The following is a 26,258-nucleotide window of genomic DNA, read 5'->3' as shown; positions in this document are numbered from 1 at the left end:
TGTCTATTCCTTGTTTTATCTGAGAATGATCCAAGGTAACAGCAAGTTTCATCTTTTAACGTCTTGGTATGATGTGAACAGGGATCGATCCGACGACCTTCCAGTCTCCCGGAATTTTTTTTTTTCCACTAGACCACCGAGGGGGCACTTTTCATGGGGAATCCATATCGATCCATGAAACTCATACCAAAAATCTAGAAATAAATGTTAAACCACAACAAAATACTTTAATACAATGATTTTTTTTATTATACATGTACAAAGTTTCCTTTTCACAAAATGGACGGACATTATATAACAATAACTGTTCATAAATAACAAAAACATCACAGTTATCAGATGCTGGGAGAATGAATATAAGCCAATGCATTAGACTAAGGCACCGGCCATTTGATGAACGAGGGGAGGGGAAAGAGACTTTTTGCATGGCTATTGGATATTTACAGCTGCAAAATCCAATTTTTTTCAAAATTTAAACTATGAGCCCCCTAAAAAAATTAAAACCTGTGGGACAAGTACTTTGTTGTGACAGACAAACAGGGCCTCCTCACAATATAAAATGGTCCCTAAATCCGAGTAGTCAAGAACACCCCTACAGGGAGTTCATGTTTTGGGTCAGTGATGACTTTCAACAGTCTGTCAGCAATGTTATAGCATGTTAGTTTTACATATGCCTAAGAACACGGGTGTTTCTGGTGTAAATCCGGGATCCCAACCAACAACCAGCTAACCCTGTCCGCAGAGCTCCAGATAAGCTTTTGGTGTTGTGTGTATTTTACCCATGCATTTTAAAATCGTTGGGTATCAGTAATTCTATCTGGGTATTCAATTTCTGTTACCCACTAGTTTTTACACATGTGGGTATTTAAGTTAAATATTAAAAAACATTATTCATCTAGTCCCTGCAAACTGGTGTCGTGTGGGTTCGAGAGCTTTATAGGACTCAAAAATACCATGATACTTCAACAAGAAAGTGTGATGGCAAATGATCATGATGTAACTGTCATCGTGGAGTTTGGCAAGGTAGGTTGCCGGAATGCCCGTTTATAATTTCAAAATAAGTTGCTGATTTGCGAATCGAATACGCAAGGTTACTTCACAATATTTTGATGATACGCACAAGTTTTATTTTTGTAGCGTATCTGTAATGTTTGTTGCGTATTTGATATGCTTGGATTTAATTTTACTGCATATTTCTGCATTTCTGATGCGTATTTTACACAGATACGCAGCTTATCTGGAGCTCTGGACTCTGTCCTGAATACATGACACTTTTTATGGATAGCAACTTCTTTTATTATTTGTCACGACGTTTCAGAGCTTATTCTTGCTCCTTCATTCCTGATGAAGCAGCAGGAAGTGAAATGATCGATACATTTCCCTAAACGTTACAATAAAGATATTTGTTTTCATGTCTTTGTGTTCATCCTACTAAGATTTTAAAGAGCATCATACGACTCTTGCTCAGAAGTTTCAAAGCCTCAGTAAAACTTTCAAAAGATTTCATGGTTGACATGTGGGGGACATTTACAAATATGACGCATCAGTGACAAAAAATGATGTTCAATGCCATTCCTAGTTTGACTTGTACCGTATGTTCTCATATTTTTTTAGATGAACAATTGACATGCCTATGCATGTGTTTGTGATGGGTGACACCGGTGGGGCAGGATATGCTCACTTTTTCACAAACACCTGGTATCGACTAACAAAACAGAAGTTGTTTTATCTATGACAGTTACATAGCTTTACTTTCTCTTGAACAAAAGCTTATTTGAATACCACACTGGCATGACACAATGAAAAGGGACAAGAGCAATCTGTGATTTAGTGTTACAACTCTGTGAACACGGGGTACAATGGCCATGTAACCCAGTTCACTGGAATGGTATCAGTATCATCATAAAACTATTTCTCATTATTTGTTCAGAAAAGGGAATTTTTCCTTTAACCGTTTGATCTCATGTCTGAATCTCTTCAGTATCACAGCAACATAGTGTTCCCAAGTCTCCAGACTGCCTGATCTACACACGACCAGGTGAGATATACTACTCAATATTTGCTAAGGACCAATATAGTTATCTTCAGTTGAAGGTGTGGTCCTTTCATTGCAAATATTGAGTTGTACATGTCCTCTGTCTGAACTACGGATGGTTGCTCAAATCGTATGCGATAAGCTTGTGAAGAAGCATAGCGTTCCAAATGTTTCTCAAACACGTAGACTTGTTCTGGCCTTTTCAAGAATGTCCTTCCTTATTTTAGGGTAGTTTGGATGGCTTGAAAGAACCTGTAAAAAAACAAACAAACATTGCCTATAATGTCAGACAGTTTTTAGCTAAATATTGTATCAAAGAGGAACAAGATTTGGGACTAGTGAGGTGAAATGGGGTTTAATGTCTTATATAGCGACGTGCATGTGTGTGCGTGTGCGTGTGCGTGTGCGTGTGCATGTGCATGTGCGTGTGCGTGTGTGCGTGCGTGTGCATGTGTGAGTGTGCGTGCATGTGTGTGCGCGTGTGCGTGCATGTGTGTGCGCGTGTGCATGCGTGTGTCTGCATCTGTGTGTCTGCATCTGCGTGTGTGTGTCTGCATCTGTGTGTCTGCATCTGCGTGTGTGTGTGTCTGCATCTGTGTGTCTGCATCTGCGTGTGTTTGTGTCTGCATCTGTGTGTGTGAATACCTCACTCAGACACAGTATACTGACTCCAACCCGACCAGTCCTTGTTTTAGCCCCTTAAAGCGCCAGACAGGGTAACAATAAGTACGATCTTGTGTTGGGTGTTTGATATAGAGGATGTCAAGGCTCTCGCTCGGGAAATACTAGAATTTAGGCTCGAGTGTCATAAACATAGTATGACATGAACACAAATATAATGTTCTATTTATTACTGAAGAAGATGTTTACATACCATGCATACAGAACAAATATCAAATTACGTCAACAATCTTTAGCTATGATGTTGTTTCTAGAGTGACATCATTCCAACCTTACGTTATAATAAGATTCAAAAAGACAGTCCCAAGTAAATATAATTGACAACATTCTTAACACATTCAAATCATGTACAGTTACATCCTGGTCATCTGGCCGGCACTGGGTATTCAATATATTTTTGCTTCCTTGGATCCAGTCTATTGGGTATTTTGACACCAATGAGTAGACATTTTGTAATTAATTCTGATTATTGTTGTTTCAGGGGACTTCTACTTTGTATCTGTTTGAGTGCAGTTTGTTTTAAAGTTTTCAAGTGTATTTTTCCACAAGCAACTTAAACATAATTGGGTAATAGTGACATAATTTGCGTACTTCACACACATATGCACCTTATCTGGATTTCAGAGTGTTTTAAGTGTAATCCTTTGGGTTGACAAGACTCCAGTATAACAAATCATTGTTATCCTAACAGTAACTGCCAGGAAAGCAGGGTTCTGAATTGACAGGGTCCAGCCTCCACTATCTAGAATTTATTCATTACCCTCAAAACAGAAGGAAAATGTCAAAAACTAGAACTCAATTATACGGGTTCCAAGCTATGTATTTTGCCTCAATAAGACAAATATATTGCAACTAAGGATACCACTACAAAGTAGATGGCCCCATGGAGATTCCAGCTTAGAAAAGGCACCTAGCAACCTATGCTGGTCAACTGAGGCAGTTCAATAGATCCAGTGCTCAGACAGTGTCAACGTATCCTGAATGTGTGGATCAAGGGTCCAAATATGAATCACTGGATTGTTTGGTCTAAACACCATTACTTACAGCCCCCTGTCATACAGCTGGAATATTGCTGAGTGTGGTGTTATAGAACAAACAAAGACAAAACATAGTTTCAGTAAAACACTATTCACCAGTCAATAATATAATTCTAGTCAAGGAGGTGTAGAGAGATGTTTTGATCTTAGATTCCTCTCTGTTGAGTCTGTTATACAGCATGCTACAGCCATGTCTTCTAAACCATTACTTCCCAGAGAAACAAAAGTAACTTGTTCTTACGTGATGACAGATGTCAATGGCGTCCACAAATCTCTTGGCCTTCATGTAGTTGAATGCAAGCTTGTAGCCTGTAAACAAACATGTACAGTTTCACACAACCACCATTCACCGTGGTCACACTACGACATTCCGCATCTATGGACATATTAGGATGGGAATATTGCTACAGTTCATTATCTGATGGCAGGACATCCATGAGGATCTGGAGTATCCACAGCTGACATTGATGTCATGAAATAAATTAATCTTGATCAGACACAGGTCCTCAACCTGACCGAACTATATCTTATTGTTCAGCCTTTTGAAGATGTCACACAGAAGTTATTTAGAACACCTCATGAGATGTTATCTGATCTGCTCTGATCTCCCTTGCATCCACTTTAGCAACTCCCTGAGTAAACTCCTCTTGTAGTTCACCAAATAATTCCTTTAACGACTACCTTAGTAACTTCTGTGGAAATTCCCTTACCAAACCCCTTACACATGTTGCATTTCTCCTAGTAATTCCCCTAGCAACTACTCTGGAAATTCCCTTGGCAACTTCCTTCAACATGTAGCTCTCACAGAAATTCCCCTGAAATATTTAAAGATTTTTTTCTTTTTGAAAATGGTAATGAAAAACAAAATGTGTAACTCCCCCAGCAACTCCCTTATTAACTCACTTGTACAGCTTGTAACTCCCCCAAGCAACTCCCTTATTAATTCAATTATACACCTTGTAACTCCCCTAGTATCTCCCTAATTAACTCACTTATACACCTTGTAACTACCCAAGCATCTCCCTTATTAACTCACTTATACACCTTGTAACTACCCAAGCATCTCCCTAATTAACTCACTTATACACCTTGTAACTTCCCCAGCAACTCCCTTATTAACTCACTTATACACCTTGTAAATACCCAAGCAACTCCCTTATTAACTCGCTTGTACATCTTGTAACTCCCCTAGCAACTCTCTTATTAACTCACTTATACACCTTGTAAATACCCAAGCAACTCCTTTATTAACTCACTTATACATCTTGTAACTCCCCCAGCAACTCCCTTATATAATTTACTTGTACATCTTGTAACTTCCCTAGCAACTCCCTTATTAACTCACTTGTACATCTTGTAACTCCCCTAGCAACTCTCTTATTAACTCACTTATACACCTTGTAAATACCCAAGCAACTCCTTTATTAACTCACTTATACATCTTGTAACTCCCCCAGCAACTCCCTTATATAATTTACTTGTACATCTTGTAACTTCCCTAGCAACTCCCTTATTAACTCACTTGTACATCTTGTAACTTCCCTAGTAACTCCCTTATTAACTCACTTGTACACCTTGTAACTCCACTAGCAACTCCCTTATTAACTAACTTATACATCTTGCAACTCCCCCAGCAACTCCCTTATTAACTCACTTGTACACCTTGTAACTCCACTAGCAACTCCCTTATTAACTCACTTATACACCTTGTAACTCCCCTAGTAACTCCCTTATTAACTCACTTGTACACCTTGTAACTCCACTAGTAACTCCCTTATTAACTCACTTGTACACCTTGTAACTCCACTAGCAACTCCCTTATTAACTCACTTGTACACCTTGTAACTCCCCTAGTAACTCCCTTATTAACTCACTTATACACCTTGTAACTCCACTAGCAACTCCTTTATTAACTCACTTGTACACCTTGTAACTCCACTAGCAACTCCCTTATTAACTCACTTGTACACCTTGTAACTCCCCTAGTAACTCCCTTATTAACTCACTTATACACCTTGTAACTCCCCTAGTAACTCCCTTATTAACTCACTTATACACCTTGTAACTCCACTAGCAACTCCCTTATTAACTCACTTGTACACCTTGTAACTCCACTAGCAACTCCCTTATTAACTCACTTGTACACCTTGTAACTCCCCTAGTAACTCCCTTATTAACTCACTTGTACACCTTGTAACTCCCCTAGCAACTCCCTTATTAACTCACTTATACACCTTGTAACTCCCCTAGTAACTCCCTTATTAACTCACTTATACACCTTGTAACTCCACTAGTAACTCCCTTATTAACTCACTTGTACACCTTGTAACTCCCCTAGTAACTCCCTTATTAACTCACTTGTACACCTTGTAACTTCCCTAGTAACTCCCTTATTAACTCACTTGTACACCTTGTAACTCCCCTAGTAACTCCCTTATTAACTCACTTGTACACCTTGTAACTCCACTAGTAACTCCCTTATTAACTCACTTATACACCTTGTAACTCCACTAGTAACTCCCTTATTAACTCACTTGTACACCTTGTAACTCCACTAGCACCTCCTTTATTAACTCACTTGTACACCTTGTAACTCCCCTAGTAACTCCCTTATTAACTCACTTGTACACCTTGTAACTCCACTAGCAACTCCCTTATTAACTAACTTATACATCTTGCAACTCCCCCAGCAACTCCCTTATTAACTCACTTGTACACCTTGTAACTCCACTAGCAACTCCCTTATTAACTCACTTATACACCTTGTAACTCCCCTAGTAACTCCCTTATTAACTCACTTGTACACCTTGTAACTCCACTAGTAACTCCCTTATTAACTCACTTGTACACCTTGTAACTCCACTAGTAACTCCCTTATTAACTCACTTGTACATCTTGTAACTCCACTAGCAACTCCCTTATTAACTCACTTGTACACCTTGTAACTCCACTAGTAACTCCCTTATTAACTCACTTGTACACCTTGTAACTCCCCTAGTAACTCCCTTATTAACTCACTTGTACACCTTGTAACTTCCCTAGTAACTCCCTTATTAACTCACTTGTACACCTTGTAACTCCCCTAGTAACTCCCTTATTAACTCACTTGTACACCTTGTAACTCCACTAGTAACTCCCTTATTAACTCACTTATACACCTTGTAACTCCACTAGTAACTCCCTTATTAACTCACTTGTACACCTTGTAACTCCACTAGTAACTCCCTTATTAACTCACTTGTACACCTTGTAACTCCCTTATTAACTCACTTGTACACCTTGTAACTCCACTAGCAACTCCCTTATTAACTCACTTGCACACCTTGTAACTCCTCTAGCAACTCCCTTATTAACTCACTTGCACACCTTGTAACTCCACTAGCAACTCCCTTATTAACTCACTTGTACAACTTGTAACTCCACTAGTAACTCCCTTATTAACTCACTTGTACACCTTGTAACTCCACTAGCAACTCCCTTATTAACTCACTTGTACACCTTGTAACTCCCCTAGTAACTCCCTTATTAACTCACTTGTACACCTTGTAACTCCACTAGCAACTCCCTTATTAACTCACTTGTACACCTTGTAACTCCCCTAGTAACTCCCTTATTAACTCACTTATACACCTTGTAACTCCACTAGCAACTCCTTTATTAACTCACTTGTACACCTTGTAACTCCACTAGCAACTCCCTTATTAACTCACTTGTACACCTTGTAACTCCCCTAGTAACTCCCTTATTAACTCACTTATACACCTTGTAACTCCCCTAGTAACTCCCTTATTAACTCACTTATACACCTTGTAACTCCACTAGCAACTCCCTTATTAACTCACTTGTACACCTTGTAACTCCACTAGCAACTCCCTTATTAACTCACTTGTACACCTTGTAACTCCACTAGCAACTCCCTTATTAACTCACTTGTACACCTTGTAACCCCACTAGCAACTCCCTTATTAACTCACTTGTACACCTTGTAACTCCCCTAGTAACTCCCTTATTAACTCACTTGTACACCTTGTAACCCCACTAGCAACTCCCTTATTAACTCACTTGCACACCTTGTAACTCCCCTAGTAACTCCCTTATTAACTCACTTGTACACCTTGTAACCCCACCAGCAACTCCCTTATTAACTCACTTGTACACCTTGTAACTCCCCTAGTAACTCCCTTATTAACTCACTTGTACACCTTGTAACCCCACTAGCAACTCCCTTATTAACTCACTTGCACACCTTGTAACTCCACTAGCAGATCCCTTATTAACTCACTTGTACACCTTGTAACTCCACTAGCAACTCCCTTATTAACTCACTTGTACACCTTGTAACTCCACTAGCACCTCCCTTATTAACTCACTTGTACACCTTGTAACTCCACTAGTAACTCCCTTATTAACTCACTTGTACACCTTGTAACTCCCTTATTAACTCACTTGTACACCTTGTAACTCCACTAGCAACTCCCTTATTAACTCACTTGCACACCTTGTAACTCCACTAGCAGATCCCTTATTAACTCACTTGTACACCTTGTAACTCCACTAGCAACTCCCTTATTAACTCACTTGTACACCTTGTAACTCCACTAGCACCTCCCTTATTAACTCACTTGTACACCTTGTAACTCCACTAGCAACTCCCTTATTAACTCACTTGTACACCTTGTAACTCCACTAGCAACTCCCTTATTAACTCACTTTAACACCTTGTAACTCCACTGGCACCTCCCTTATTAACTCACTTGTACACCTTGTAACTCCACTAGCACCTCCCTTATTAACTCACTTGCACACCTTGTAACTCCACTAGCAACTCCCTTATTAACTCACTTATACACCTTGTAACTCCACTAGCACCTCCCTTATTAACTCACTTGCACACCTTGTAACTCCACTAGCAACTCCCTTATTAACTCACTTATACACCTTGTAACTCCACTAGCACCTCCCTTATTAACTCACTTGTACACCTTGTAACTCCCCTAGTAACTCCCTTATTAACTCACTTGTACACCTTGTAACTCCCCTAGTAACTCCCTTATTAACTCACTTATACACCTTGTAACTCCACTAGTAACTCCCTTATTAACTCACTTGTACATCTTGTAACTCCACTAGCACCTCCCTTATTAACTCACTTGTACACCTTGTAACTCCCCTAGTAACTCCCTTATTAACTCACTTGTACAGCTTGTAACTCCCCTAGTAACTCCCTTATTAACTCACTTATACACCTTGTAACTCCACTAGTAACTCCCTTATTAACTCACTTGTACATCTTGTAACTCCACTAGCACCTCCCTTATTAACTCACTTGTACACCTTGTAACTCCCCTAGTAACTCCCTTATTAACTCACTTATACACCTTGTAACTCCACTAGTAACTCCCTTATTAACTCACTTGTACACCTTGTAACTCCACTAGTAACTCCCTTATTAACTCACTTGTACACCTTGTAACTCCACTAGTAACTCCCTTATTAACTCACTTGTACATCCATGTCAGCAAGCCTGACCACCTGATCCCGTCAGTCGCCTCTTATGACAAGCATAGTATAAAACACAAGAATGTCAATTCACCTAAGCTCACTCCTTACCAATGACTGGGTTGTTCTTGTTGCCATACTTCCAGGCATTTTCATAATTGTGGGCTGCGTCCTTGTAGGACTGTTCCTTCTCCATAATGAATCCCATGTATTCGTAGGCCTTGCAACATGACTGCAAACATTTTACACAGATAATTAGGAAACCCGTATACATGGTATAATCATAGTCTCAGAAACTGTAATAATTTGCAAATTATTCATTGTAGAACATATAACTATGCTAAATCCTTTTTACCGGTATTGGTCAAGATTTGGAATTCGCTACCAGAGGAATACAGCAATGAGTGTTCTCTAAATGAATTTAAGATTTTAATATCAGACCCAATAGTTTCTGACATTCACTTCGATTTGAATCTTGGTACTTGCATGTGCCAAGTTATTCATTGTCGCATCAGACTTGGATGTAGTGATTTAAATGATGACGTCAAGCTTAATAGACATATATCATAGAGATTATGTGGTCACCATATCGAAGATGCTACTCACTATCTGTTCACTTGTAAAAATGATATGCATTTATACTACCGTGGATATAATTTACAAACAGTTCAGAATGGTAACCCAAATCTGAAGAACTTGACTAACACTAAAATCAATAAATCCATTTATATGTTTATTACAACACTTATATAAATTGAACTCGGTTATCCATTTGTAAAGTTTCTATAACAGTGTGTATGTTAACTGCGAAAGTAATCTTTTACCAAGACTTTTAAAGTAATGCTAACTTCCATTTCTATTATGTTGTTACATATTATTTGTACTTTGATTTATGTATTAAAACCGCCAGTGTATACAGTGTTAGAAATTGGCACTAGTCCTATAGTCCTTGCCAAACTGCCCAATGGTAAAGGTATCATAAGGACTAGTAGAAATTTGCCCTTTTTAAGGGTTTTGCTATATGTTATCATCATAAGGACAAAACTGTTAGTTTCTAACCCTGGTATATATAATCACCGGGAGCAGTATTAATACAAGCATTGTTGCTTGTTTACCAATCCCCATTTCATTATTCATGTATGCGATGGAACAGAAACATGTTAAAACCAGAAAATGATGAAGCCATGTATTCATCGGCTTTGGAACATGACTGCAACAATATAAACAATCACTATGTCAATGCAGTGGTTATGATAATTTCACACGTTACAACAAATGATTATGTTCTCCACACCCACCTTGTTATACTGTAGGCAACGCTTTAGTAGATCGGTGGCCATGTCATATTTTCCTGACTGAATGTAAATATCTGCCAGCAACAACCAGCTTTTCTCTAGGTCATCAGCATCCTGGAAAACAAGAAACAACACACTGACAACAACCAGCTCTTCTCTAGGTCATCACTACCCTGGACGACAACAAACAACACACTGACAACAACCAGCTCTTCTCTAGGACATCAGCATCCCAAACTGAAACAACACAATCACACACTGGAAACAAAAGACAGTTCCAAAATGTCACCATCACCCAACAGAAGACAACTCTCTCTCTTGCCTGAGGCATCAGTTTCTTGCACAAAAAAAAACAGCACAGTCAGCAACAAAAACTGACGATCCAGTTCCATACACTCACTCTTCTACAACCATACACACAGTCACCTTACTTGATTTCATAAAGTGACATGTTTACCAGGACATATTGGAGTATATTGTCATGACTGGTTCACTGCTCATGGGAGCAAACAATGACATATAACAAATCTCACAATATTCTATGTAACTGAACGCTAGATTTAGACAGTCATTTTCACAGAGTTCTGTGTCAAGTGTGGTCAGTTTGTCTATACAAGGTGATCAAGCTGTTATGACACTAGCCAACTGTGTATGATGGTGTCTTTGTTCTTGGTCACCTTGTCAAATTATACTATAATCACAAGCCAAACCAGTGTCCGAAATAACTCCCTGCCCGTGGCTGGTAACTTTTCTGTCAGGCTTCATGAAATTTTCCTCCACCTGTCTGACTGTCTGGCAGATAATATGAAGACTACTTACATATTCAGTTATATTATAACTCTTTGTAAATTCTCAAGTCATTGTTTGCATTAATTTAAAAGAATCAAGACATGATTTGTCTCTTACTCTTTTTGTGATATTCAATATTTATAATTCCTGAATGTTGGCAGGTAACTTTGAAGATGGGCGGGCAACTACTATGGGTCACCTGCCTGTGTCTTGTTGGGTTTTAAAGTTATTTCACACACTGAGCAAAACACCGAGTGAGTGAGTATAGTTTTACACCGCTTTAAGCAATATCCCAGCAATATCAAAGTGGGGGACACCAGAAATGGGCTTCACACATTGTATCTTTGTTTGGAATTGAACCCGGGTCTTCGGAATGACGAGAGAATGCTTTGACCACAAGCTACCCGACCGCACCCGAACAAAACACTGCTTATTCATGTAGCACTAATGTCCAGTACATAGTATTCATTGTGAATTCATAACACTGCTTCTATATGTTCAAAGAATGATGTTAAAGTAATAACACTTGCAACCTGTACGGTCTTCAATAGGGATCTGACCCATTTCATATCGTTCGCTGATCAGTTTTTATAGTTCAAAGGCTAGGTATTTTACCCATGCATTTTAAAATCATTGGGTATCAGTAATTCTATCTTGGTATTCAAATTTCTGTTACCCACTAGTTTTTACACATGTGGGTATTTAAGTTGAATATTTAAAAACACTATTCATCTAGTTCCTGCAAACTGGTGTTGTGTGGGTTCGAGAGCTTTATAGGACTCAAAAATACCACGATACTTCCACAAGATGGTGTGATGGCAAATGATCATGATGTGGAGTTTGGCAAGGTACATTGACGGAATGCCCTTTAATAATTGCAAAATAAGTTACTGATTTGCTAATCGAATACGCAGGGTTACTTCACAATATTTTGATGATACGCACAAGTTTTATTTTTGTAGCGTATCTGTAATGTTTGTTGCGTATTTGATACGCTTGGATTTTATTTTACTGCATATTTCTGCATTTCTGATGCGTATTTTACGCAGATACGCAGCTTATCTGGAGCTCTGATGACACATTCGCAGTAAGTTGGTGATGCATTAATGTCATGACTTTCAAAACATGTTCTACAGCTCCATATTCATGAACACTTACCTGCATGGTCCAGTTGTTCTTGGACACTCTCTTCAGCTGATTCCTGGCTCTGGGAGTTTGTTTCAGCACCATGTAGGCAGCTGCCATCCCATACAACGCTCCCACATGATCCCTCTGTCAAACATTATCCCTCATTATAATACAGTGAATTCTTTCTCAGTTTGTTTGTTGTTTAATGCTGCACTCAGCAATATTCCAGCTATACAATGGCTGACTGTCAATAATCGAGTCTGACACAGATAATCAAGAGATTGACATCAGGAGCATTGATCCATGCAATTGGAATAGGATGACATGCATAAACCAAGTTAGTGAGTCTGACCACCCGATCCCGTTAGTCGCCTCTTACAACAAGCATAGTCGCCTTTTACATCAAGCATGGGTAGCTGAAGACCTATTCTAGCTTGGATCTTCACGAGTCTCTCGCTGTGAAAAAAATGTAGATATCTGCCTTTGGTCCGTGAACGTTCGCTACATAATATCTTTTTTCTTCATACATGTATCTGATAAGTAGAACCTTTAAGTAGAAAAAAAGTGTTATCTAAATATATTTCCTTGGCCCCCTGAGACATGTTACATAGTAGTGAGTGAGTGAGTTGGGTTTAACGCCGCTTTTAACAGTATTCCAGTCATATCACGGCGTGTCAGCTTAATGTGGGAGGAAAGCCCGAAGTGATGCAGGTCTCAGACGTTTACCACATCGGTGAAACCCACGAGCACGGGTATGGTGCTGACAAACCTAGAAACATAATTGGGGCGAACCGGGATTCGAACCCACAATCATAGGTTTCTGGCTACCCAAGGGACGCAACTCTGCACAGCAAAACGCGGCGCCTTAGACGACTGGGCCACCCGTGCCCCCACATTTCCTTTCAAGCCTATGGACACAATTTTAACACCAGATTTGGAAGAAGTGAAGTTAAACACTGACAAGCTTATATATCATCTGACATCAGATAGATCAGATGGTCAACATATCGAAGATGCTACTCACTATCCGTTCACATGCAAAAAGTATGCAAATATTAGACACGATATGTATATTTACTACCATGAATTTAAGATTTTGATGTCAGACCCAATAGTTTCCGACATTCACTTCGATCTGAATCTTGGTACTCGTACGTGCCAAGTAAGTCATTGTCGCCTCAGGCTTGGATATCGTGATTGCAACGCTGACAAGGTTAATAGACATATAATAGATAGATCAGATTCTTCATGTGGTCACCATATCGAAGATGCTACTCGCTATCAGTACACGTGTAAAAATTATGCAAATATTAGGCATGATATGTATTTTTACTACTATGGACATAACTTACAAACAGTTCTTAATAGCAACCCAAATTTGAAAAAGCTGACTAACATCATTGATTCCATTTATATGTTTATTACTAAATCACAAAGATTTGAACTCTGTTAGCCATTCATACAGTGTACTAAATCATTGTGTATGTTAACTGTGAAAGTGTTTAAGGAAGTAACCTTAATAATAATTTAGCTGTAAATTAATTGTACCTTTCTATTATATTGTTACATGATATTTGTATTTTTGATTTATGTATTGAAACTGCCAATGTATATATATCCGGAGCGGTACTGACATAAGCATTGTTGCTTATTTACCAATCCCCAAGTCATTCCAGATGTATGTGATAAAAATATGTTAATATATCTTAAAATCAATGTTAACATCAAGCACCTACTAAAACATCCGAGATATTTCAAATATATTTTCAAATCTGAAAAGATGCAAGCTTTGTAATCTCTCAAAGTAGGATTTTGTGGACATGAATTGTTTTAGTCTTGTTTCTAGACCTTATATACATGATAGTTGTTTAATTAATTAGGTGGTAGAAATACTGTGTTTACAAAGTGGAGCTATTGTACTTGATACTTGACAGGGTTAAATTCAATTTTCAACTGAATGTGAGTCCCGAAAATATGAAATACACTTTCTCAGTCAAATATATTTTATACCCAAAATTTACAGTCACACACACTTGAATATTGTAATTACCACATCAACCTACACATGTGCAGATAATTTTTCTCAAAATGTCAACTGAAGTAATTATTAGTTTTTGCAATGATGCTGTCAATCAGCAGTTTCAATATGAGGTGGTTGTTACGATTTGAAACCTCTGATTGTGCAGATAAGACTAAATAATATTCAAAGTGATGACAGTTGTGTCAGAGTTAGCAATTACATATGTACCTCATTTGATGCAATGTCCATGAACGCTGAGAGAGCTTTCTCCACATTGGACTTCTGTTTCGATGCAATCAGGGCCATGTTTACCTGCAATTTGGGACGGATGTCGCTTGGCTTTGGCTTTATTTCCTGAAAAAATCAAATATTAGGATATCTCCATGTCTGAACTGAGGGTGTAAGATTTTCACAGTGTGTCCATGTGGGAGGTCCATACAAAGGATGGCACCTCTTTGGTGAAACCTAGGCCAGAGATAAAAACTGCAAGTGTGGGAATTTAACCATTCATCACAAGTGGAAGCAGAAAGTAGTTGACCATGGCAGCCAGGGGATGCACCCAGCATAACGAGCTGCAACACTAGTTGACCATGGCAGCCAGGGGATGCACCCAGCATAACGAGCTGCACCACTAGGTGACCATGGCAGCCAAGGGATGCACCCAGCATAACAAGCTGCACCACTAGGTGACCATGGCAGCCAGGGGATGCACCCTGCATAACGAGCTGCACCACTAGGTGACCATGGCAGCCAGGGGATGCACCCAGCATAACGAGCTGCACCACTAGGTGACCATGGCAGCCAGGGGATGCACCCTGCATAACGAGCTGCACCACTAGGTGACCATGGCAGCCAGGGGATGCACCCAGCATAACGAGCTGCAACACTAGATGACCATGGCAGCCAGGGGATGCACCCAGCATAACGAGCTGCACCACTAGGTGACCATGGCAGGCAGGGGATGCACCCAGCATAACGAGCTGCACTACTAGGTGACCATGGCGATCCAAGGGAAGCACCCAGTATAACGAGCTGCACCACTAGGTGACCATGGCAGCCAGGGGATGCACCCAGCATAACGAGCTGCAACACTAGTTGACCATGGCAGCCAGGGGATGCACCCAGCATAACGAGCTGCACCACTAGGTGACCATGGCAGCCAAGGGATGCACCCAGCATAACGAGCTGCACCACTAGGTGACCATGGCAGCCAGGGGATGCACCCTGCATAACGAGCTGCACCACTAGGTGACCATGGCAGCCAGGGGATGCACCCAGCATAACGAGCTGCACCACTAGGTGACCATGGCAGCCAGGGGATGCACCCTGCATAACGAGCTGCACCACTAGGTGACTATGGCAGCCAGGGGATGCACCCAGCATAACGAGCTGCAACACTAGATGACCATGGCAGCCAGGGGATGCACCCAGCATAACGAGCTGCACCACTAGGTGACCAGTGCAGGCAGGGGAGGCACCCAGCATAACGAGCTGCACTACTAGGTGACCATGGCGATCCAAGGGAAGCACCCAGTATAACGAGCTGCACCACTAGGTGACCATGGCAGCCAGGGGATGCACCCAGTATAACGAGCTGCACCACTAGGTGACCATGGCAGCCAGGGGATGCACCCAGCATTACGAGCTGCACCACTAGGTGACCATGGCGATCCAAGGGAAGCACCCAGTATAACGAGCTGCAACACTAGGTGACCATGGCAGCCAGGGGATGCACCCAGTATAACGAGCTGCACCACTAGGAGACCATGGCAGCCAGGGGATGCACCCAGCATAACGAGCTGCACCACTAGGTGACCATGGCGATCCAAGGGAAGCACCCAGTATAACGAGCTGCACCACTAGGTGACCATGGCAGCCAAGGGAAGCACCCAGTATAACGAGCTGCAACACTAGGTGACCATGGCAGCCAGGGGATGCACCCAGTATAACGAGCTGCAACACTAGGTGACCATGGCGGCCAGGGGATGCACCCAGCATAACGAGCTGCACCACTAGGTGACCATGGCAGCCAAGGGATGCACCCAGCATAACGAGCTGCAACACTAGGTGACCATGGCAGCCAAGGGATGCACCCAGCATAACGAGCTGCAACACTACGTGACCATGGCAGCCAGGGGATGCACCCAGCATAACGAGCTGCACCACTAGGTGACCATGGCGATCCAAGGGAAGCACCCAGTATAACAAGCTGCACCACTAGGTGACCATGGCAGCCTAGGGATGCACCCAGCATAACGAGCTGCATCACTAGGTGACCATGGCAGCCAAGGAAAGCACCCAGCATAACGAGCTGCAACACTAGGTGACCATGGCAGCCAGGGGATGCACCCAGCATAACGAGCTGCAACACTAGGCAGCCAGTATGAGATCATGGCAACCAGGGCATGCAACTCTGCATAATGAGCTGCAACACTAGGAGACCATTGAAGCCAGTGGAAGCAACTCTGCATAATGAGCTGCAACACTAGACCATGGCATCCAGGGGAAGCAACTCTGCATAATGAGCTGCAACACTAGACCATGGCATCCAGGGGAAGCAACTCTGCATAATGAGCTGCAACACCAGTCCATGGCAACCATGGGAAGCAACTCTGCATAATGAGCTGCAACACTAGGAAAGACTGGTAGCCAGGGGAAACAGCTCTGCACAGTGGACTGCAACACTAGACCATGGCATCCAGTGGAAGCAACTCTGCATACCAGTGAAATCAGCCAATTATTAGCAACAAAATAATTCCACCAAATAAAGGTTCTGCACTTACTCGCAGGAGTTTCTCAGCCGTCCTCACTGCCATTTGTTCACTGTTCTCACGGTCTGAGGAACCACTGCAATTTAGAACTGCAATACTGTAATGGATTCTCAATGAGACATATCAAAACATTAAATCAGTTTTATACACATGAAAAGACAACTATTCCAGCAAACATGGTGCAGATACTCAGAATTACTCTCATTCTGTACTCATATGGGCCATGGAAGCCTGACAAGCCGCAGCGCAAATCACAAGACCATCAACTGTCCGGATTTTCACATGAGGAACAGTTGATTCTCATAATATGTTAGGGGCGATCGTGTAGCCTAGTGGTTAAAGCGGTCACCCGTCACGCCGAAGACCCGGGTTCGATTTATGATATAGGTACAATGTGTGAAGCCCATTTCTGGTGTCCCCCGCCGTGATATTGCTGGAATATTGCTAAAAGTGGCGTAAAATCAAAATCACTTTCACTCACTCACTCATATGATAAGTGTATTTTTAAATACATAAGATAGCTACACGATGAATCACAAAGAGCAATGAGGAATGAAGTGTGGTTCATTTCACAATAAAACATTGTTCTTTCAATGACATCATTTCTGGAAATTTGAACATGGGCTTTCAACTTGATGAGTCGTATATTGAACAACGTTATTTTTGAGAGGGGAGTGTCTAGTGAGTTAACATAGATAAATGCGGTGGCTGAACGATTGCACCCGAAAGTGGGCGAGATATGACAATTGGTATAGGGAGAAGAGGGCCAGATACTCGACGTGAGGATTGTAAGAAGGTCTGGGAAATACCACAAAATAAAATGGACTTGTCTGACATTCGTGAGGTCGGATTGTATTCAGAGAGTAATCATACAATAAAACACTGCAAGGAGAATTTACCACTCGCGGCCACACCATTCATGGTTTATTCTCCCTTCAGTGTTTTATTGTAAAATGAGTGAGTGAGTAAGTTGGGTTTAACGCCTCTTTTAACAGTATTCCAGTTATATCATGGCGTGTCAGCTTAATGTGGGAGGAAAGCCCGAAGTGATGCAAGTCTCAGACGTTTACCACTTCAGTGAAACCCGCAAGCATGGGTATTGTGCTGACAAACCTAGAAACATAATTGGGGCGAACCAGGATTTGAACCCACAATCACAGGTTTCTGGCGTGCCCAAGGAATGCAACTCTGCACAGTGAATCGCGGCGCCTCAGACGACTGGGCCACCTGTGCCCTCTTATTGTACAATGAACAACTCCCAATTGTTTACTTCTTAAATAATGACTATCTCTATCAGTTACATAGTATATAGTACAGTTCCATATAGCATACTTCTCTTGCACTTATATTGACCGCCTCCGTGGTCTAGTGGTAGAGCGTCCGCCTAGAGAGTGGAAGGTCGGGGGTTCGATTCCCAGCCGCGTCATACCAAAAGACGTTAAAAGGTGGTACTTGTTGTTACCCTGTTTGGCGCTCGGCATTAAGGGGCTAAAACAAGGACTGGTCAGCTCGGAGTCAGTATACTGTGTCTGAGTGGGGTATTCATGTTAAACTGCGGCATGGTATCTCAGTGTGCTAGCACTATAAATCGGCATCACTCTGGACTAGTACAAGCAGCCACACAAACACACAAACACACACAGACACACACACGCACACACACAGACACATGTGCATACACGTCGCTATATAAGTGCAATAATCTTGGATGCAACATTAAACCCCATTTCACCTCACCTCACCTCTTGCACTTCTTCATTTCACAAGTCAGATTAATTAAAATGAGCATTTTAAGTCCTCACATTGACTCTCCATCCATAGATTCAAACACCTCTCCTCCAACTGTGTCGCTGTCGGGGTTGAGACAGATCTCGATCATGTTGTAGATAGCCTGGTTACCCCAATCCGAATCTTTACGTGCCTTGTTGAACAGTTTCAGTGCCGTAGTAGGGTTGCCAGTATACCTAGAGAAAGGAAACATGAAACATGAAACAGGCATGTTTAGCAGGGTGAGGGTCATCCTATAGATGACATCCTTACCTGGTCTGACAGAGTTAACTCCTTTGGTCATCCAACTTTGGATCTGAAGGTCCGTGTTTCGAATCCCATCAGGGGACTCAGATATTTTATAGTCGCAACACATGAAAGAGGACTAATTGTTTATTCATTTGCCTGTAGTTTGACACCATGATCTAATCTTTCAGCAACATGACAGCTGCTAGTAAATAATCCAATCTGGACCAGACAATCCAGTTATGGATATTATGAGCTTGCCGTGTAAGGTGACTATGCTTGTCATAAGAGACGACTAACAGGATTGGGTGTTCAGGATTGCTGACTTGGTTGATGCATGTCATCGTATCCCAGTTACGTGAATCGATACTCATGATGTCAATCACTGGATTGTTTGGTCGAGACTTGATTACTGTAAACAGCTTTATTTCTGCGCCGTTAAAATATTGTGAATACCACGCCAAAGACAATACTGCAATGAGGTATTTTTGCGAGTTGCCGTGTTGAGATGACCCCTCTATTACCAAACAATAGACAGCTTCTCTCCGAAGCTAGTTTTTCTGAGTTGGCCGGAAAGTTGACCGGAAGGGATTGCGACCAATTATCAACTCAACTCAGTGTCATGTCATGTGTGGACAAAATTGCAAAGGGCACTGACGCAATCAAGCGAGGTTGGAAGAAGGCAGGATTACTGTGAGGTAACAGTGACACTAATTGGTCTGTTTACACGGTCATTTGTTATGTATTGTGGGACCATTCTGCATTCATTTGTGTTTTTAAATTATTGAGTAACCTGTGGTTCTGGTTGATGATTTCAACATTTGACGACGTATGTATGAAGTATGTATGTATTAATTATACTTAATTTTGCGTTTTTAATTTTTGCTATTGAGTATCCTTCGCAAAACTCGCAATAATAAAACGGTCGCAAAAAATTCCCTGTTTACAGTATTTGGAGATCCCCGTCATATATCTGGAATATTGCTGAATGCGGCGTTAAACTACAAACAACCAACAACAACCCCATCCAGACTATGCATTATCAGTGAGGTAAGGAGGCCCACATACCATTCATATAACCCCTTGCAGTAGCTGAAGCCTGCCTCCATCCCAGCACGAGAAGAGGCAGCCTCAGCCAGCTCCAGGAACTTGGGGACTTCGTCCAGCTTCCCTGCCCTTCGCATCAAGTCCACCAGACGAGCAAGGGCATCGTAGTTATCTACGCCACAAAAGAAATTCCCTCAGTGTATCAACATCACCAAGCCCATATAGTAGATGATAGTACAACAATGTCACACTTTATTTCATGGGTAACAGATATTAACATAATATTTAGCTTCAGTAAGTCCTTGGTCTGGAAGACATAAAACTTTTAGGAAAATATTATGGATAACTTCTTTATTATACATTCGCAAGCTTTCAGAGCTACTTCTTGCTGCCTTCATCAAATAAATGACTCATTCACCTGATAAAGGGGCAAGAAGTACCCTTGAAACAATGTGTGTGTATAATATAGAAGTTGTTATCCATAAGACCATAATGGTCACATTGGACCTGATCTTTCTTCTCAGGGGTGGAGACCCTGACTAGATCTTTCATCTCAGGGGTGGGGACATTAGACCAGATCTTTCATCTCAGGGGTGGGGACATTGGACTAGATCTTTCATCTCAGGGGTGGGGACATTAGACCAGATCTTTCATCTCAGGGGTGGGGACATTGGACTAGATCTTTCAACTCAGGGGTGGGGACATTAGACCAGATCTTTCATCTCAGGGGTGGGGACATTGGACCTGAACTTTCATCTCAGGGGTGGGGACATTGGACTAGATCTTTCCTCTCAGGGGTGGGCACATTGGACCAGATCTTTCATCTCAGGGGTGGGGACATTGGACCAGATCTTTCATCTTAGGGGTGGGGACATTGGACCTGATCTTTCTTCTCAGGGGTGGGGACACTGGACCTGATCTTTCATCTCAGGGGTGGGGACACTGGACTAGATCTTTCATCTCAGGGGTGGGGACACTGGACTAGATCTTTCATCTCAGGGGTGGGGACATTGGACCAGATCTTTCATCTCAGGGGTGGGGACACTGGACCTGATCTTTCATCTTAGGGGTTGGGACACTGGACTAGATCTTTCATCTCAGGGGTGGGGACATTGGACCAGATCTTTCATGTCAGGGGTGGGGACACTGGACCTGATCTTTCATCTAAGGGTTGGGGACATTGGACCTGATCTTTCTTCTCAGGGGTGGGGACATTGGACCAGATCTTTCATCTCAGGGGTGGGGACACTGGACTAGATCTTTCATCTTAGGGGTGGGGACATTGGACCAGATCTTTCATCTCAGGGGTGGGGACACTGGACCTGATCTTTCATCTTAGGGGTGGGGACATTGGACCTGATCTTTCATCTCAGGGGTGAGGACATTGGACCAGATCTTTCATCTCAGGGGTGGGGACATTGGACCTGATCTTTCATCTCAGGGTGGGGACATTGGACCAGATCTTTCATCACATGTAGGAGGGGCTGAGGGATGGAGGAAACATGGGCCTACTATGACATCTTAGGGGATGGGACATGGGACCTGCTATTTCATCTAAGGGTGTGTGGACATTTGATCTTTGAAGAAGGGTCAGGAGATATTTCAGTAGATATTTAAGTTATCGTTTTAAAAAAACTATGCAATCATCAACAAAACAATAAAAACATCAGACTTGACCTGGCAAATCATGCGTCTTGAATGTAAAGTGAATACAAGATAATTTCATCAAATGAGAGACCCCACTTTCTAATTCAGAATGGTATAGCTTCTTCCCTGCTGGGTGCACTCTGTCCCCCAAACACACAAGTATGTTGAAACCTCCATAAACAACAGAAGCAACAGGGCCATGGAGCAGGTTTTACCATTACATACCAGGTTTCAGCTGAAGCAGATTTTGAAAGTGGAACATTGCCGAGTCGTACTCATTCTTGCGGAACATCAGGTCGGCTAACATCTGAATAAAAAAAAGAAGCATCTTCATCTGCTTAATCTCATCAGTCGGCTTCAAAAGTGACCAAATCTTAATGGAGGGATGGCGGGGATGGAAATAAAGGGTCTAGATGATAATGGCTAGTGGATAAAGGACCGGACAACCTATCATTAGCATTAGGACAATGACAAAGATCCCTTGACTTTGAGTTGTCAGTCTCAAACACTGGATAGGGATACTTACAATGGTAGCAGCATCATTCTCCTTATCATTCTTGAGTAGAGTCATCAGTTGGTGCTGGCAGGAATCCAAGTCCTCTGTCATCAAGTACAGTCCAGCCAGGTCAAGGCTCACCTGCACAGTAACATTACAGTATATACACTGAGTATAAGTTTATAAGTTAAAGTAATGGAGGTATGATTGTCTTAGCTTTGTGCACATGGATCCAGACATTACTCACCTTGCTGTCATTCTCGTTGTAGACCAATGCATCCTTGTAGTACTTGATAGCTTTCTCGTAGTCCCTCTGATTGGCCGAGTGTAGTGCCAGCTGGCAGCAGATGCTGCACAAATAAGGGGGATTATTCAGAGAACTGGCCTGGAGTGAGTGAGTGAGTGAGTGTTGTTTTATGCCTCTTTAAGCAATATTCCAGCAATATCATGGCCGGGGACACCAGAAATGGGCTCACACATAGTACCACGTCGGGAATCGAACCCCGGGCTTCGGCGTGACGAGCAAACGCTTTAACCTCTAGGCTACCTGACCGCCCCTAATTGACCTGAAAGAATTGTTTGTGTTTGTTTCCTGTTGATGAGCTTGGCAATAGTCCAGCTATAACACAGCTTGAAAATACTCAAAACTCAACCAGGGTCCTGTTCCACAAAGCAATCTTAGCGCTCGGGTGATCGTAACTCCCATACGGTAACATAAACTTACGACAATCGTAGTGCTAAGATTGCTTAGTGGGACAGTACCCTGACAATCTAGTGATTGATATGACGAGCAAAGACTTAAACCACTGAGGTGAAATTACGCATAATCAATCAAATCAGTCTGACGTATCATAGAAAATCTAAAATATTCCAAAAAATTTGGGGTAATATTTACTACTCAAAAAAAGTTAAAGAACACCCGATTTCTAAAAATGACTATAGTTAATCCGTGTATATTTGTATTTGGGACATCAAAACTATTATCATGATTATCAATAAACAGGTAAGAATCTTCAGCTTTTGTGCTCTTATGATCAAACTGATTTGTTATTCTGATAGGGCTGGATAAAAAGATTGATTGTCGATGGGAAGAAATATTAACGATTATGGACTTGAAAATTGTGACATTGATATCTTACATAAACAACTGCGATGAAATAAAAGTTTAAATTTACCAAACCAGACTTGATATTGTCATTCATGTCAATTGACAAACATTGAAAGCAACTGTTTTTGTTAAAACTCAAACGTCCACCAAGTAATCCATGCATAAATGTGTCACCACTCACCCATGGCATGAAGTGTGTTGATTTCTTTCGGACTTTTTTCATATTTGCTCAAAGTTACTTCTCCAATATTTATTGATAATTGATTGATATTTAGTTAATGATTATCGATCTCTATGATCTGCATCGATAGCAAGCCCTATATCTGATCACATCGGAAATGGTCCTTTAGGAAGTCTTACTCTGCAGCAAGCTGTTTCTGGGCCGAGTAGCCATCCGGTTGTTCCATCTGAACTCTCTTCAGCACCCTGGAATACACACAATACTGTGACAAGCATTCTCATGGGGATAACATGTTCATGAATCAAGTCTTTGAAAGGCATTCAGAAGTGTCAGTGGTGATTATCCAGCTGGCTTCCATTTGTTCATTGCCATTTCATTCTATTTCCTATCAATGTTACTTACCCCTACTGTCCTGTTGGCCCATTGTTTGTTGTCTATTACCAATCAGTGATAATTTAAGCCCTGGCTTCCAGTTGTCCATTGCTATCAACTATCACCGTTACTAGACCATAAAGTGTTGGCTTCCATTGTCAATTACTATCAACTATCACCGTTACTATACCAGAAAGTGATGGCTTCCATTGTCCATTGCTAATCACCTATCAGTGCCAATTGTCTGTTGGCTTCCCTTGTTAACTTCTTTGATAGGCATTTAGAAGTTGGAGTACTAAGTAAGGATAAGAATTTATGGATGAACAACTTCTTTATTACAATTAAGAGCGACGTTTCGGTGTAGGTTCAAGCAAGTGATAACGGTGTTAGAACCTACACTGAAACGTCGCTCTTAATTGTAATAAAGAAGATGTTCATCCATAAATTCTTATCCTTACTTCCCTTGTTAAGTTTCCACCTTTGTTATCTTACCGGTATTACTTTTGTTGTTCTTATATGTACATATATATATGCTATCTGCTTCATAGCATTCATTCACCTGATGAAGGAGTAGGCATATACTCAGAAAAGTTGTGTTCCTCATAATAAAGAAGTTGCCATCTATAAATTCCCTTCCTTATGTTCATGCATACAATAAAACTTTTAACCACGTGAGTGAGTGAATGAGTTGGGTTTAATTCCACTTTGAACAGTACTCCAGTTATATCACGTCATGTCAGCGTATCGAGGGAGGAAAGCCTGAAGTGCTGCTCTCTGACATTTTCCACCTTGGTGAAACCCAGCAGCATGGTGATGGCAAACCTAGAAACATAATCAGGGCGAACCGGGATTCAAACCCACAAACATAGGTTCCTGGTGTGCCCAAGGGACGCAACTCTGCACAGCAAACTGTGGTGTGTTAGACAACTGGGCCACCCATGTCCCCCTTTCTACACAAACAACAATCATCGTGTTATATACAATTATAATTGTAGCAGGTGAACTGAAAAAAAAAACCAAAAACAAAACAAACCAAAACTGCAATGGTAATGTGATGCAGTCTCCCACCTGGCTTGCATGTCCCTGCCTTTGTTGAGTGTCTCCAGAGCTTCCTCCATCCTGTCATTCTTCTGGTACACCTTGGCCAAGAGGACCAGGTACCTCGTGTGCTCGATCAGTGTGTCCAGGTCTGCAGTTCACACAAGATGAGTCAGTGAGGGAAAAGGGTGGTAACAACTATGCTACAACATGTTTGCCTGAGATCTAGATCAGAATTCAACACCTGATGAAGGTACAATAAAATGTTAAAAGGAAGTCATTAAGATATTCAATAGTGTACAAAAGAAGTGGAGTATGCTTGCTTGCTTGCTTGGTTTTTTGTTTAACGCCGCACTCAGCAATATTCCAGCTATATGACGGCGGTCTGTAAATAATCGAGTCTGGACCAGACAATCCAGTGATTAATATCATGAGCATTGATCAACGCAAGTGGGATACGATGACATGCACCAACCAAGTCAGCGAGCCTGACCACCCGATCCTGTTAGTCGCCTTTTACGACAAGCATGGGTTGCTGAAGACGTATTCTACCCCGAATCTTCACGGGGAAAGTGGAGGATGGAATCTTGCTCACCTTGGCCCTCATTGTCCAGTGCCTGTCTCAGGACTTTCTCAGCTTTGTCGTATTGTCGTAGTTTGAGCAATAGTTCTGCAAGGTCGTATCTGTGAAAGAAACACAAATAATAATAATCACCAATGGCCTGAAAAGATGTGTTATTTGTTTGTTTGTCTGTTGTTTAACACCGCACTCAGCAATATTCCAGCTATATGACGACAGTCTGTAAATAATCGAGTCTGGATCAGACAATCCAGTGATTGTTGTTTAACACCACACTCTGCAATATTAATACATTTATATGCTGGTGGTCTACACAATTGATATACAAAGACATCAATCAAGTCAGCGAACCTGACCACCTGATCATGTTTCTAACCCAGGTCTTCACTGGGGTGTAAAAATATGTATCTGGACCAGAAGGACCAGTGATTGATAGCATGAGTAACAATACATACTGACAGGGGTCAGCGACGGTTTTCAATATTGAAGACACTACTTCAACACAGTGAGGATAAAGAAAA

General features: G+C 41.5%; 1 protein-coding gene across 1 annotated transcript in view; it reads right to left on the bottom strand.

The window, feature by feature from the left end:
- Positions 1–1,420: 1,420 nt before the first annotated feature.
- Positions 1,421–26,258, bottom strand: part of LOC124114470 (tetratricopeptide repeat protein 21B-like) — a 61,959-nt gene continuing 37,121 nt past the window's right edge. The window contains exons 23-37 of the mRNA XM_048382248.1: positions 25,753–25,841; positions 25,188–25,308; positions 23,927–23,992; positions 22,706–22,808; positions 22,489–22,599; positions 22,188–22,269; positions 20,337–20,487; positions 19,058–19,219; positions 17,268–17,331; positions 14,713–14,838; positions 12,495–12,608; positions 10,551–10,661; positions 9,364–9,484; positions 3,995–4,062; positions 1,421–2,287 (exon numbers count right to left, since the gene is read on the bottom strand). Coding sequence (XP_048238205.1) covers positions 2,210–2,287; positions 3,995–4,062; positions 9,364–9,484; positions 10,551–10,661; positions 12,495–12,608; positions 14,713–14,838; positions 17,268–17,331; positions 19,058–19,219; positions 20,337–20,487; positions 22,188–22,269; positions 22,489–22,599; positions 22,706–22,808; positions 23,927–23,992; positions 25,188–25,308; positions 25,753–25,841 — 1,567 coding nt within the window. The 3' untranslated portion in view covers positions 1,421–2,209. The remainder of the gene's footprint in view (positions 2,288–3,994; positions 4,063–9,363; positions 9,485–10,550; positions 10,662–12,494; positions 12,609–14,712; positions 14,839–17,267; positions 17,332–19,057; positions 19,220–20,336; positions 20,488–22,187; positions 22,270–22,488; positions 22,600–22,705; positions 22,809–23,926; positions 23,993–25,187; positions 25,309–25,752; positions 25,842–26,258) is intronic.

This window comes from Haliotis rufescens, unplaced genomic scaffold (genome assembly GCF_023055435.1).
Source record: "Haliotis rufescens isolate VD_foot unplaced genomic scaffold, xgHalRufe1.0.p SCAF_4, whole genome shotgun sequence".
NCBI lineage: Eukaryota > Metazoa > Mollusca > Gastropoda > Lepetellida > Haliotidae > Haliotis > Haliotis rufescens.
This window is presented reverse-complemented; position numbering and strand designations above follow the sequence as displayed.